At 35.2% G+C, this 16276-nt stretch overlaps 1 protein-coding gene across 2 annotated transcripts in view; it reads right to left on the minus strand.

Annotated features, from left to right (window-relative positions):
• The window catches only part of ADAD1 (adenosine deaminase domain containing 1), a 51026-nt gene that overhangs the window by 29109 nt on the left and 5641 nt on the right, over nt 1-16276 (minus strand). The window contains exons 4-6 of one of the 2 annotated variants that reach the window (XM_029941311.1): nt 14128-14295; nt 7555-7623; nt 3212-3337 (exon numbers count right to left, since the gene is read on the minus strand). In XM_029941311.1, the coding sequence (XP_029797171.1) occupies nt 3212-3337; nt 7555-7623; nt 14128-14295 (363 nt within the window). The remainder of the gene's footprint in view (nt 1-3211; nt 3338-7554; nt 7624-14127; nt 14296-16276) is intronic. The other variant, XM_029941314.1, reaches the window with a different exon arrangement.

Consider the following 16276-nt stretch of genomic DNA (forward strand, 5'->3'; position numbering starts at 1 on the left):
AATACCTAATGGATTTTCATTAATTCAACAAAAGCAGCTGAGATACTACCAAGTTCCAGGTGCTAAAGTCAATGGTAGGAATAAAATATTGAGCAAGATAAGCTCTCATGAAGCTTCTGATTAGGATACAGAAAAAGACCAAACCAACCACAAACCGTGGTGTGTGTTTTGAGGAGAAAAAATATGGGGCTAATGTCAAGAATAAGTACATTCTTACTATAAGAATAAGCATCGGGAGGGAAGGGGGGAAGTTTCCCTATGTAAACTAGTTGCAGAATCCCTATGAAACTGAAATTCAAGTTTCAGTAGGAGGAGTGAGCAACGTGAGGAGGTAAAAGGTATTGGAGTTCAAAGAAAGACCAGTAAAGAGTGAAGGGAATGGCATGAGATGAGGTTAGAGAAAGAGGCATCATAAACCATGCTAAGGATTTGTGGATTTTACCCAGGAGCTATGTGTGAAGCTACTGAGTTAAGGGAGTGAAAACCATACTGGGTTACATTTTAAGATCACTCCTTTATATGCAGGGCCCAAGAAATTAGAGATCATGACCTAAGATTCAAATAATGAAGGGTAACTGGAAAAGAATAATCAGATCTTAGACAGAGTTTGGGGATACAATAGAACTTAGAGAAAATTTTGGATCTTAGGGAAAGCACTTAGATTTTCAGTCTGTCTTATGCTATTTACTGAGATGGAGAAACCTGGAGGGAGAATAAAATTAGACAAGAAAAGTAAAAAGTTCCATTATCATAAACTTAGCTGTTCCAGGAAGGAGTGGATGGTTGTGGTAAAAGTGAATTATATAGTGCCAGTGTAAGTTCCGGAATGGTAATGTAAAGTTCTGAGTTATAAAAGGCAATAGACTAAGCCAAGAAGTCAGTTTCTATTGCAATTCTAACTTGACCTGCCATGTTTCAGGGAGATGCTATTTTGATAATGCAGGAAAAAGAAGGGAATAACCCAAGGAAAGAATTCATGAAGATGTGCAAGGGAATGGAAGCAAAATTAAGTGAAGGGATTGGCTGTAAGAGAGAGCCTTCCTCCACTCTCACAGTAGAAAATGTGAGCACAATATCAAGGAAGTACATAGAGTTGGTGGAAGAGAACGGAAGGAAGTTTGGATTTGAAAGTTTCTTACAAACAGAATAAATTATGAGGCAAGGCCAAAACTGAAAGTGAGGATGGAAAAGAAGATGTGGGGTATTTGAGGACAAAGGAAAGTATGAAACAGCCATTCCAGGGACTGTGTGACCAACCCGACTGAAGACACAGGTTGACTGAGCAGTGAGGAACACCCATCTGATTTTCTAATACATTTTAAGTAGCTATTGACTGTGCAAGTTACTCTAGCAATGGGTACTTAATTTCACTTAGGCTTTCCCTACTCCATAGTCACAATCATATTTCTAAAACCAGATTTATTATTTTCATTCATGCCATTTGCTCAACTTCACATCAGCTTCCAGATTTCCTGTGTACACGGAAACACCATTCCCCTATGTAAACCTGAAATGTTGTTTTATTCATCTCCTTTCATCTATCATTTGACACTCCCATCTAATCACATCAATTTCTAAAAAATATTATTTTCTTTCCCTGTTCATATCTATCTCAAGTCTAAACTAAGTAACTCCATTACAACCATCTAATATATGATCCCTAATTCAGACCCAATCCATGTAGTATTTGTAAACAATTGTTGCCAACTAAGACATCAACTTATTTTAATCATCACAAATATAAATTAACATTTTCTGAAATGCCAAGTACTTTGCCAATACTTTATTTACAGTATTATACCTAATTCTAATAACTCCATGAAGTAGAGATTGTTATAATTTCTACTTTTAAGCAGAGAGATGTTAAGTACATAATGGTCTGAAAGTCATTTAAGTTGCAGAGCTAAGTCTGAGGCTGTTTCCAACAATTATAGTACAGTATCAATCCCTGACCAAAAATCTTTCACCACTTACTATCTATCTCATTAAATCCAACTTCTGACTGGATTTTAAATGATTCCAGGAGAGCTTGGGTGGCTCAGTCAGTTAAGTGTCTGACTTTGGCTCAGGTCATGATCTACCAGTTCTTGGGTTTGAGCCCCACATCAAGCTCTGTGCTGACAGCTTGGAGCCTGGAGGCTGCTTCAGATTCTGTGTCCCCCCCATCTCTTTCTGCCCCTCCCCCACTCACAATGTCTCTCTCCCCTTCATAAATAAACATTAAATTTTTTCAAATAAATAAATAAATGACTCCATAATCTTCTTCCACACTGGTAATAAATTTCTCTCATTGTTCCATAAAAGGTTTTCTCACTGCTGCTTTCTTCCCTCATGTATTCCCCCAAAAGCGTCTTTGCCTCTATTTATGTAAGTCTTATTAACCCTTAAGTTTCAGCTGAAGTCTCATTTGTTCCCAAAGATTTTAATCCTATCAAGTATCTATGATCTAAGAATTTTTCATGCTTTTGATTATAGAAAATAATTAACTTTTATCATTTCAGACTTTCAGCAGTATATATATCTTCTCTCCCCATTTAAATTATAAAAACTCTTTAAGATGAGGAACCAAACCTAAAATTTGTTTTATATAATCTATAATCTCTTATTCTGAAATGAATATAAAATTTAAATACTTTTAATGATCAACATAAATTATTAAAGGGTAAATAAAATACAAAATGTAGTGGGAATCATCATAATATCCACAAGAAAAACCAGTGGTTCATGATTTTCCATACTGTAATCTTCTTACTTAAAAATGAAAATTTGTTCATTTATTTTATAGAGTCTTTCTTTTTGTTATAATGGAAAGTACAATTCAGTCTGGTAGTGGTTCTAACAGAGTTATTGTTTAAAATATTAGGCATCTTACAATTATGCAGTTCTCTATTAGTTTCTGGTCATATACTTCAACTTTGAGAGCCTTTGTGTTTAATGATATACACCCACTATGTATGTTAGCGAGGAACCATGGGAATCTACCCTAAAAACCAAGAGCACACTTTACACACTGTAGGTTTGCCAATTTGACAATAAATTATATTTTTAAAAATGATACATACCCACTAGAAAAGGCTACTTCAAATCAATGCTACACCATTGTAAAAAGGGTCAAAGTTGGCTAATTAAAATACGATTATATACAATCTTAAAATTATGACATTTAATAGCTCTTCTACAAACCAACACATTCCCAAATATTTGGACTTACCTCTTTCAATGATAAAAGCAGCCAATGAATTGGCACATTTCAGATATTCTGAATGATTAGAAATTAGTTTATTAAATGTTTCTTTAATAATCTGTGATGTCTTTGCATACTGAATATGTCTGCCTTCTGGAAAAAAAAATCAAATGGAGTATGAATTTGAAGAACACTGTGCTTTCTCCCAGAGGCCTCTATTATTCCAATCATAACCTTAACAATTGAGTTCGTAACTTACAGAGGTGTAAGCAAATTATAATTTATGCCATGACTGATATTTTAAAGCATTCAATTCTAAATAAAACATGCTATTGAGCTTTATAGAAAATTTCTTATGTTTCAGTATCACATACTAGAGAATTACTGATCTATATTTGATGAAATATTCAGAAGTCCTACAAGACACATTTCTTTGTTGTGTAGGATCATCCTACATTGCCAGACAACCAACATCTCACTGAAAGCCAGTATCTTCCCTCATCATTGTGACGATTAAAATACATTCCTTAGTATTCGCCCCAGTGAGAACCACTGCAAAACATGGAGCACTTAGACCCTTGACATAGTTCCATGTTCTCATTAAAAAAGTCCTAATCTTTGAAAGGGGATATAGTTTTAAGTAACTAGGATTACCACAGAACAGATTATAACCAAGAATACACCTCAGAAGTTGCTCATGGATTTTTTTTTTTTAAACATGACAGAGGGGACCTGGGTGGCTAAGCAGGTGAAGCATCCAACTTTGGTTCAGGCCATGATCTCACAGTTCGTGAGTTTGAGCCCCACATATGGCTCTCCACTCAGCATGGCGACCACTTCAGATTCTCTCTCTGCTCCTCCCCTGCTTGCTCGCTCTCTCAAAAATAAATAAAAATATTTTAAAAATTTAAAAAAACATGACAGAACTTAAGTTTCTGGGGTAGGATCTTGGCTATTTGTTGCTTTGTGTACCCCTACTGAAGAACCATTGTTTTAGAGAATGAGAGGTTGCAGAATCACCTAATAACACACAGTGTTTCTCAAGGCTGAGTTGTAAGACACTGATAGTTCTTCATGTTTCATGATGGTTGCTAAGTAGTCTATCAAGTAGTTGGCAGTCAATTTCATATTTTCAGAGGAAAAAAAAGCAATGAAAGAATTTTCTATCATGCATTACATTGAAAAAAATAATTGATTATAATTTTCAAAGGAATTCTTTTTACCTGCTCAATAATAGTTACAATTTTAAAAAGCACACAAGTGATAAAAATTTGACGTTGATCTCAGCTAACATTCTGCTAACTGGAAACAACACGTTTCAGTTAGGCCATTTATGTGTTTTTGTTTATATTTGTTAAGCTTTAATGTTTCTGTTAATACTGTTAACACTCTCTTACTGGCAAAAAATCACAAATACACATTATCAAGAAGAATGAGAACAACCATAAAATTAATCACAAATGAAGCTCGGAGAGGAAAAAGAATAAAGTAATGGCTATATTTTTTTTTATCTTATCACAAAGCATACAATGTAGAGGTAAAAATTATTATAATTCCATGCTAGCATATAGTTACCTAAAATTGGTTAAGACCATCAACGTGTGGTATATAAATTGGTTTCTGGTCCTTATGCAATAAAAATATGTGATAAATTCTCAGCATCTTGACTCTGCTTATCACTAGAAGCTCATGATACAGAAGAAGCAGTATTCATTTAAGGATATTTTTAAATTTTACTTTTTTTTTTAAACTGAAACAGCAATATGAAGATATACATTCAGAGGTTTCCTCACCAAATGTGGGCACTATTACCAGTTTCTAACATAAATTTTTAGAATCTATAAATGTAAATATACATCACTTCAAAAATAAAAACTGGGACACGCTGAAATGCACCTTTTGTATTTATTTGGTCTTGGACATCACTCGAGGATAGACATAGTACTACCACATCCTTCCTAATGGGTCTATAGAATAAGGTATTATAATTTTTTTAATTATATTATATATAGTTAGCAGTAACTTTGTATTATAATACAGAGGAGAAAACCACACTGTAATTAGTACTGCCAGAACAAGAATAATGTATTGGGCAAGAGAATGTTTTGCTACCCATTAAAAGATTGCACCTAAGTATCATAAAGAACACTTGGGACTTAAGAACATATCAGTAATCCTCTTGATCTTAATTCGATGTTGAAGGAAATAGTATTGTGAATATAATCAGATCTTAGGTGCTAAATGTATCTCTCAGTACCATGCATGTAAAAAATAAGAAGCAAGTGTAATTATCATTTTCCTTACACATGTATACTAGGTACTGAGGAAATAAAATGTTTTCAGAAATTACTGAAAATGAAGAATGAGATAAAACATTATATACATAATTATTATACCATTTCTTTGATTTCAAGTTGCCAATTTCAAGTGATTTTTAGTATTATGAGTAACCTGAACCTATCTACCTATCTTCAAAGCCAAAATATCCCTTTTTTAAAAACATTTATTCATTTTTTGAGAGACAGAGCGTGACCAGGGGAGCAGCAGAGAGGGGGAGACACAAAATCCAAAGCAGGCTCCAGGCTCTGAGCTGTCAGCACAGAGTCTGATCAGGGCTTGAACTCACAAACTGTGAGATCATGACCTAAGGTAAAGTCGAATGCTCAACTGACTGAGCCACCCAGATGCGCCCTAATATCACTATTTTTAATGAAGATATGGTCCAGTCAGAAATATGGCAGAGTAAACCTACTGTGAAATAGTGATACCCTCTATACCTGGCACCGCAGGATCTGCTTTGTAAATTACTTGTGTCTCAAACCATTTTCTTGAAAAGCAGTAACATCCAACTGTGTGTTTATCCATGAACTTGAGGGATATGTTTGCCCTCCCTTTTCTGACACTTGACCCTGTATAATCCTACCAAACCTGACTCTAATCTTATTTCTTTAGAAATACTGTTAACCATATATTCTTTCTTCCTCACAGATTGATCTGTTTTCTAAGGGTAATCATAATCTATGTTATTTTTTAGTCATCGACCAGAGATTCTACTCTACTATTCATTAAAATTGTTCAGAGGCTGAAAAGATAGACTAGAGCCCTCTCACATATTAAGAGATGACTATTGCTGGGTTGATCCCTCACTTCTCTTCTCTTTATCAATTCTTATGACTGTTAGATCAAGTAACTATATTAAACGGTTGGTAGATTTAGCCATTTGTGTGCCTACTCTCCCTGGTCTGCTCCTTTTACTCCAGCCAAGCACATAAATGTGCACTGTCCTTTGCCGTTTTAGAAAAACAATGAGAAAAAAAAAGACAATGGAAAACAAGTTTGAATAAGCATAAAACTGGTTTCCAAATCCTAATCTCCAGACATAGAAATGAGACAGGCAGGCTCTTTTTCCCTTTAATTCTATAAATACTCTAAGCTTTGAAGTCTGAAGTGTTACTACTATGTAGGCAATGTAGAAATAAAGAGTAATTTCCTGATGCTCAGAGGATTCATAATCCAATGAATGAGAAAAGTATACAATAACTACCATACAGTGTTGAATATGACAAAGTATTATAATAAAATGTTACTATTTGGGAAGGATCTACTGGCCCTGATTTAAGTATTTTACAGATATGACTTCATTGAATCCTCATAATTACCCTATAAGGTAATTATTGTTATGGACATTTTACAAATGGAAAAACTAAGGTGCATGGAGAAGTAGCTGATCTTGGGTCATATAATAGTAACTGCAACTACAGTCAGAGTTTTCTTGTGCTTGAGGGACAAATAACTGCCATTAAAAGAAACAGATTATTTAAAATGAATGCCCAAACCAGTAAGCACCAGAAAGCCGTTGGTTTTTATTGATGACAAGCCTACCAAAGAAAAGCATTCTCAAAAGAGCAGATATATGAAATTGATGAATCATCTTCTCATATGAAAAAAGTCATTTCTTCTATTTTTCCTCTCCATTTCTTCTTATTTTTAGCATAATACAGAAGGAAATTCTCCTCCTTGTAGAAGTGTGACAGATTTGAATAATAAAATACTAATATATATTTTCATACCTAAGCATATTTTAAAGTTTATTTATTTATTTTGAGATAGAGAGAGCTCATGTGCACATGTGCGGAAGGGGCAGAGAGGGAGGGGAGAGGGAATCCCAAGCAGGCTCCATGCTGTCAGCATGGAGCCCGATGCCAGGCCTGAACACACGAACCGTGAGATCATGACCTGAGCCGAAATCAAGAGTTGGATGCTTAACCGACAGAGCCACCCAGGCGCCCTAAGCATATTTTAATTATATGCTGTTATAACTTTTATTGGGTTACCCTTCTAAATAAGATCATCCTGAAGGACTTTCTTACCATAATGTATTTTTGAGACATAGACTGGTTCAGGTGAAACAACAGGTTCTGCAGGGATAGGAGGAGGACCTATAAATAAAATAAAAACATAAAGAAATATGAAACTTCCATGTTCCAAAAAGCAGGTACCTTACTGTTCTGTAATAAACAATAATCTAAGAATGATTATTTTTTCTGTATAATTCTGACAACTCTATACCACCAAATCTCCATTAGCTCAGCCTTGATAAATATCCTGCCTTACTGAAATTATACAAACATATTTCTGGATTTCCTAATTTTTCAATCACAGCATAATTGCTACTATATAGTTGGTGTTGTAATAGATGCAACATTCTGAAAAGCATTTAAAATGAAACATTGTTTTAGATGCCCATGAACAATTCTCTATTTACAGTAATACTACACACAATACTTAAAACTAATATCCTATCAAAAATTTAATATGTGAGAGTTGTTTTTCCTAGGGGGATATTACATTCAAAGTTTTCAAAGCTTTTAGTTTTGTTCCTTGCAATGGCTTCCCATTTTTGTTTTCCAACTTAGGAAATCATAGAAAAACAAACAAACAAAAGAACACTAAACCAAAGAAACAAAAAAAGATCATAAAAGTTTAAATGAAGAGGCTCCAGGAGCAAAGGTTCACCTAAATTAGTATCTCTCAAGAAGCATTCATAAAGACAAAGGAACCAAAGTAACTGCTTGTTTGTACATAATTTTGACTAAGATGAAATACTGACTGAATATATAAGAATTAGCAAGGAGGGGCACCTGGGTGGCTCAGTCAGTTAAGCATCCAGGTTTGGTTCCAGCCATGATCTCATGTTTGTGGGTTCGAGCCCTGCATCGGACTCTGTGCTGACATCTAGCTCAGAGCCTGGAGCCTGTTTCAGATCCTGTGTCTCCCTCTCTCTGTCTGACCCTCCCCTGCTTGTGCTGTCTCTCTCCCCCCAAAATAAATAAAAAACAGGAAAAAAAATTAAAAAAAACTTAGCAAGTAAAGACTGGCAATGTCATATTGCAGTTCCCATTAGTTAAGCAAAGGCTAACTATAGTTAGATATATACACTCTGGACTTTAGAAAAGCGGAACCTTAAAAATTCAGAGGAAGATGGGATTTTTTCCATTTACTGAAGTGTGCTAGCCACAAGTAGAAAGAAATCCACAGATATTAAATCCTGTTTATCAAGCACAAATAATTTCAATAAACAAAATGTGACAGTACCAGTTGGACTGCATTTCAAGGCACACTGTATAAATAGACAAAGTAATCTTGAAAAAGAACAACGGTGGAAGACTCACACTTCCCTATTTCAAAACTCAATACAAAGTGACGGTAAATAAAACAGTATGGTAATGGCATAAAGACATATAGACCAATGGAACAGAGAGTCCAGCAATAAATTCTCTCTTATTTTGTCAACTGATTCTTGACAACAGTGTCAGCATCATTCAAAAAGGGAAAAGGCAGTCTTTTCAATGATGCTGGAAAAACTGGATAGTCACATGTAAAAGATTAAAGATAGACCCCTACCTAACAATAAATACAGAAATTAACTCAACATGGATCAAAGACCCAAACATAAGGGCAAAAGCCATGAAACTTTTAGAAGAAAACAAAGGAGGAAAGCTTGATGATGACACTGGATTTGGCAATAATTCCCTGGATACGACCCTAAAAGTACAGGCAACAAAAAACTGGGATTTTATCAAAAGTAAACACTTTTGTGAATCAAAAGCCAATAATAACAGTAAAAATGTAAATCACAAGAAGGGAGAAGATATTTGTACATCACATATCTGATACGGGATTGATATCCAGAACATACAGCAGTCCTCTTCTTATCTGAGGGGGTTAGTTCTACTGCAGATAATACTGAACCCTGTGTGTGTATATGTACGTATATATACACAATGTTTTTACACACACACACACACACACACACACACACACACATATATACATCCTTTTGATAAAGTTTAATTTGTAAACTAGGCACAGTAAGAAATTAGTACACATTATACTAAGAATTATGTGACTATAGTCCTCTATCAAAATACCTTATAGTACTGTACTCATTTTCCTTGCAATGGGAGATAATGTGATGAGATGAAGTAAAGTGTATAACATAGGCATTATGATGTAGGATAGGTTACTAATGACTTTCTGATGACATGTCAGAAGGAGGATCATCTGCTTAGAGACCACAGTTCACCACAGGTAATTGAAGCCACAGAAGGTGAAACTGTGAATAAGGAGGTGACTACTAGATAGAGGACTCCTAAAATTCAACAGAAAGATCAATGACCCAATTTAAAAATGGGCAAAGGAATTGAGTATGTTATTTCTCTGAAGAAGATATACAAGTGGCACATGAAAAATGCTCACCATCTTTAGTAAGTAGGAAAATGCAAATCAAAGCCACAATGAAATGCCACATCATACCCAGTAGAATGGCTACTATCAAAAAAAAAACCCCAGAAAATATCAAGTATTGATGAGGATGTAGAAAAACTGGAGCCGTGGGGTGCCTGGGTGGCTCAGTCGGTTAAGCATCCAGCTTTGGCTCAGGCCATGATCTCATAGTTCGTGGGTTCAAGCCCTGTGTCAGGCTCTGTGCTGACAGCTCAGAGCCTGGAGCCTGCTTCAGATTCTGTGTCTCCCTTTCTCTCTGACCCTCCCCTGCTCACACTGTCTCACTCTGTCTCTCAAAAATAAATAAAAAACATTTTAAAAAATTAGAAAAACTGGAACCTTTCCTTACTATAGGCAGGAATGTAAAACAGTGCTGCCATTATAAAGAATAATATGGCAGCTCTTATAAGATTAAATATAAAATTACCAAATGATCCAGCAGTTCCACTTCTGGGTATAAAATCCAATGATTTGGAACCAGAGTGTTAGAGATACTCATACACCTACATTCACAGCAGCATTCATTATTCACAAGAGCCAACAGTTAAGGCAATGCAAGTATTTATCAACTGATGAATGGATAAACAAAATGTGGTATATACATACAAGAGAATATTATTCAGCCTTAAAAAGGAAAGAAATTTTGATATGTGCTACAATATAAACTTTGAGGACATAATGGTAAGTGGCCATAAAGACAAATACTGCATGATTCCATCTGAGGTACCCAGACAATTCACATAGACAGAAAACAGAATGGTAATTGCCATGAGCTTGGTGTGAAGTGGGGGTAGGATGAGGAGTAATTTTTTAATGGGCATAGAATTTCAGTTTCGGAAGATGGAAAGAGTTCTGGATGTTGAATACAACAAAGTGAATGTACTTAAGACTAAAGCATACACTTAAAATGGTTATAGTACTAAAATTTATATTCTTATATATATGCAGGCAAAATTTTATTTTACCACACTAAAAACCTCGATTTTTCTTTTATAGTTTGTCTAGTTGGTTTCCATATGACACCCAGTGCTCATCCCAACAAGTGCCCTCCTCCATGCCCATCACCCCTTTCCTCTCTCCCCCATCTGCATCAGCCCTCAGTTTGTTCTCAGTGTTCAAGAGTCTCTCATGGTTTGCCTCCCTCCTTCTCCCCAACTATATATCCCCCATGGTCCTCTGTTAAGTTTCTCCTGTTCCACTTATGAGTGAAAACATGGTATTTGTTCTTCTCTGCCTGACTTATTTCACTTAGCATGACACCCTCGAGGTCCATCCACATTGCTACAAATGGCCAGATTTCATTCTTTCTCATTGCCATGTAGTACTCCATTGTGTATATATACCACATCTTCTTGATCCATTCATCAGGTGATGGACTTTTAGGCTCTTTCCATGTTTTGGCTATTGTTGAAAGTGCTGCTATGAACATTGGGGTACATGTACCCCTATGCATTAACATTCCTGTATCCCTTGGGTAAATTCCTAGCAGTGCTATTGCTGGGTCATAGGAGATTTCTATTGTTAATTTAAAAACCTCGATTTTTAAAAAAGCAGTATTGAAATAAGCGAAACTTAGAACCAGATTCTTAAGTAATTGTATAAAAAGTGTTAAGATTTTCACAATCTTAGAGTATTATTGTATATTGCATAACACTGTCCTGGAAAAAAATTAGGGCAAAAAGTATTATACAGTTAAAAAAATATGATTATACCTAAAAACACCACATACAAAATAGGAATGAAGATATACGTGGAAAATAATTTTTTCAGTTCAAAATTGTGAAAAAAAATTAAAAATAAGTTTTTAAGTTTTATGAGTAGGAGACCAGAAAACTGAGGTCTCACAGGAAAAAGAAACATTCAATTCTTATCTTCCATACCCCTTCAGAAAAAAAAGTAAATCTCCTTTAAACTAGTGGTTTAGGACATTTAAAAAAAATGTAGTTCACTATATATAAAAAGGTGAGTAGGGACTCCTGGGTGGCTCAGTCGGTTAAGTGTCCAACTTTGGCTCAGGTCATGATCTCATGGTTCATGGATCCAAGCCCCGCGTCAGGCTCTGTGCTGACAGCTAGCTCAGAGCCTGGAGACTGTCTTTGGAATCTGTGTCTCCCTCTCTCTCTGACCCTCCCCTGCTCATGCTGTGTATCTCTCTCTCAAAAATAAATAACATTTTTAAAAAATTAAAAAAATATTTAAAATAAAATAAAATAAAAATAAAGAGGGGCGCCTGGGTGGCTCAGTCTGTCAAGCGTCGGGGCTTTGGCTCAGGTCATGATCTCACAGTTTGTGGGTTCTAGCCCCATGTCAGGCTCTGTGCTGACAGCTAGCTCAGAGCCTGGAGACTCCTTTAGATTCTGTATCTCCCTCTCGCTGACCCTCCCTTGCCCATGCTGTCTCTCAAAAATAAATCAAAAAACATTTAAAAAAATAAAGAAAAAGGTGACATATTTTTACCAAGCTTTGTGACCACAGAAAATACATTATTAAAATATTTTTAGTCATAATTAAAACACTACTGGAACTTTTTGAGAAAAAAATGATGAATACAAAGTGGTACCAGTGGAGATGGGAAAATGCTATCTTAATTTTCACAAAGAAGAGAGAAGATAGATGTTTAGAAACTAAAAATTGCAGCCCACCAGTAAAAACATTTGCTAATCCTAAATAAGCATTTTGAGGTATTTATCATTAGAAGCCAACCATAAACATCATTTCTGATGAATAAGTTAGAATGATTTTAAAAAATAAGTTAGATGTTTGGGAATACGTTTTAATTTAAAAGCATTTCACATCTTAGCTCCTTGAGGGTAGAGGACAGGTCTTATTTAATTCTAGATCCTCAGTACCTACCACAGTCCCTGAAACACAGCACATCCTGAAAATATTTATTGATTTATTGAGTCTACTGCATGCTACTATTGGAAGGAAACTGGGGAAAATATTCCTGGGGATGTACCTAGATGGGTTGATAGCTGATCAAATAATCACAGATAAAGGATTTCAATAAATAAACTGAAGGAATCCCTTAAGAATATTATTTTTATCACAGGTTCTGCATTTCACATTAATTTGTTAAAGACTCGGGAAAGGCAAAAACATATCTATAAAAAAAATAAATTAAATAAATCTTATTTATTTAGCTTTAAACACTAAACTCCAGGTCAGTAAGATCTGTTCACTAAGTGCTTAAAGCAGTATGAGAATAGATAAATGAATGATGGACAAACATGAATACTGGTAAAGATAGCAAAATTATCAAATGATAAAGTCAGAACTCAAAATTATCAAAATTGACCTCATATTAGAAATAGGAATTTCTAGGTTAAAATCCATACCTTCTAAATATTTAACAGGAAAAAAAGTCAAAGAAAACATTATCCACAGGACAAAAGGAAGAACTGGATAACATGACATCAGATATTCATAGTAAGTGCAAATGTTAAAAGTTTTTTATTGAATTATTTGTTGACTAGGTCAAAAAAATCTAATTTTATGCACAAAAGACAATCTTTAAAAACAAAACAACAGGATAAAGACACTGGACCAATACATAAGGTATCAAAGTATCACTATGAGAATTAAAAAAAATTCAAGACCAAAACATATAACACATAAAATATATAAGATAAAGTTATTTTATATTGAATTTTTAAAAAGTATTCACTGTAACAATATGCAATCACTGCTCTCTATAGGTCAAATAACATGTAAAAATCAAAGCATTTCAATAAAATAAGGATAATGACACTTATAGTGCCAGCTTATACAAGACATATGCCTAGCCCTTTAATTAATAAATCTGAGAAACACTGAAGAGAAAATAACATGAAAATTAACAAAGTACTTCTCAAGTACTGAATAAATCCAAAGTATGACCAACTATTTGAAAACGTAAAAAAAAAAACCTATACATCAAAACTTACAAGATGTTGCAAAATAAATAATTAGATAATGCTTTTAAGCAACCAAAAAATAAAAGTACATGAAAAAAGAGTTGAACTTAGAACAAAATCAGCAATCAGACAGCAATGGAAGAAAATAAATTCTGACTTCTCTCCTATAGTTACCAAGTAATTCTTCATTAACAAATCCTTTAGGTGATTCCTTCTGAAAAAGATTAATTTTACAAATAGTTTATAATCAAGAGGATTTACCTGATGTTTCCAAAATCCTTGGCTCAGGTTCATCCAATTGTAGAAGCTCATCAAGAGCTAATTTTGCTGCATTGGATCTAGACTCCTTTTTATTTTGTCCCAGTCCAGTCTTATATTGAATACCATCCACCACAGCACAAAAAGCAAAATATGGTCCCATAACGTTACCTTGAAAAATAAGTCAGAATGAACGCTGCAATAATTCACAGTATGTTTTCACAAATGACATTTTATACAGAAAAATATCCTAATACAAAAAGTGTGGAAAACTATATTGACCTGTAAGTTTTGAGTTTTATTTCATTTTTTTTTTTTTACAGCCAATGCAGGATAAAAGTAAGGCTAGGTGAACCCCTGAACTAGTTCTGAGAAATGCATCAGACAGCCAGGTTAGCTCCAAATTCAGCATGAACAGTATTAGGACCAGCTTTAGAGGATAGGTCATACATGGAGGGACAGGGTCTTGTCTAAAGAAATACCTGGCAATAGAAAGCACCAAATATCTGTTGAATGACCAATGAGAGGTAAAATATGGAACCTCTGGCAATATCTTGTTTTGAAATTCAATAAAAATAAAGTTGAATTTCTCCCACCTTCTGAGTGCTCTGATACTTTTGTAAGCCCCAGAACAAAAGTATCCCTTTGTTGTTGTTTTTAACTTTTTTAATGTTTTATTTATTTTTGATACAAAGAGAGACAGAGCATGAGAGGGGGAGGGGCAGAGAGAGAAGGAGACACAGAAGTGGAAGCAGGCTCCAGGCTCTGAGCAAGCTGTCAGCACAGAGCCTGATGCGGGGCTCGAACCAACAAACCATGAGATCTGACCTGAGCCAAAGTCGGAGGCTTAACCGACTGAGCCACCCAGGCACCCCCAAAAGTATCCCTTTGAAGAAATTCTGTGAACCAAGTAGGGTGTCAGAGTAAGGAATTCAAACCACCATAACCTTCAAGGCAAGTGGAGGGGAAAGAATTCACAAGGAAAACTAAAACAGAAACAACACAGAAGACATGCTAAAGTTTTATATCAAATGTCCAGTCATCCAAAATTCCTAGAAGGATTAACAACTTTTACCTAGTTTTCATATTTGTTTAATGAAAAATGAAATGGAATCATCTAAATTTATAGGCCAGGGGCGCCTGGGTGGCTCAGTTGGTTAAGAGTCCAGCTTCATCTCGGGTTATGATCTCACGGTTCGTGGGTTTGAGTCCCACGTCGGGCTCTGTGCTGACAGCTCAGAGCCTGGAGCCTGCTTCAGATTCTGTATCTCCCCCTCTCTCTGACCCTCCCCTGCTCACGCTCTCTCTGTCTCTCAGGAAAAAAAAATTAAATTTATAGGCCAAAGATTTTTCCCATTCTAGCTTTACTTGTTGATATTCAGACTTTAGAGGTCTCTATTCCAGTTATGGATGGTTAGGTATAGCTTCCCCACAGAAGCCTCCTCATCACTATTATTATTTCCTCACATATTACACTAACTTCTTATTTTGGTTTTGCTGTATATCAAAGTTTTACAAGTAACTCCTGACTACATTCGAGTAAACTGCTTTCCTCCCACCATCCAAGACTTCAGTTTCCCAAGTTCCTTCCTTATGATCACCTAGGTTCCCATCCAAACTTATAAAACGTGGTAGTATTTTGTATATTTAACAAGAATGAGATTATTATGTGTGAGACACCACCCATCAAGTTTGTTAATAAGAATTCTATGTCAGAGTACTGAGCCTTTAAGCATCTCATCGTACTTCAGGTTCTCAAACTTTAGGATGTATCTAAATCACCTGTAGGGTTGTTAAAACACACTCTGGTGTCATTACTAAACCTACTGATTCTACTGGTACTATACACATAAAATAAATACCATTACTTATCATTGGGTTGTGGTTTTGAGTAATTTTTACTAAGATCAATGAAGAGTTGCCCTTCCATTTTTTTTTCTTACTGTGACCAACAGCTTACATTTTCCAAAAGTAGTCTGAGAAAAATGGAGGGAAATCTAACTAGTGACACAAAAATTAAGTCCACAGTACTAATCATGAAGCAACCCAACCTACAGTGACTGGACCTAGGAAAACTCCCACCTTCAATATTAAGACTCTATTTTTGGGGGGAGGAGCCAAGATGGCGGAGAGGAAGGGAGCTCTGTAAACT

The sequence above is a fragment of the Suricata suricatta genome, chromosome 1, assembly GCF_006229205.1.
Source record: "Suricata suricatta isolate VVHF042 chromosome 1, meerkat_22Aug2017_6uvM2_HiC, whole genome shotgun sequence".
Classification (NCBI taxonomy): Eukaryota; Metazoa; Chordata; class Mammalia; order Carnivora; family Herpestidae; genus Suricata; species Suricata suricatta.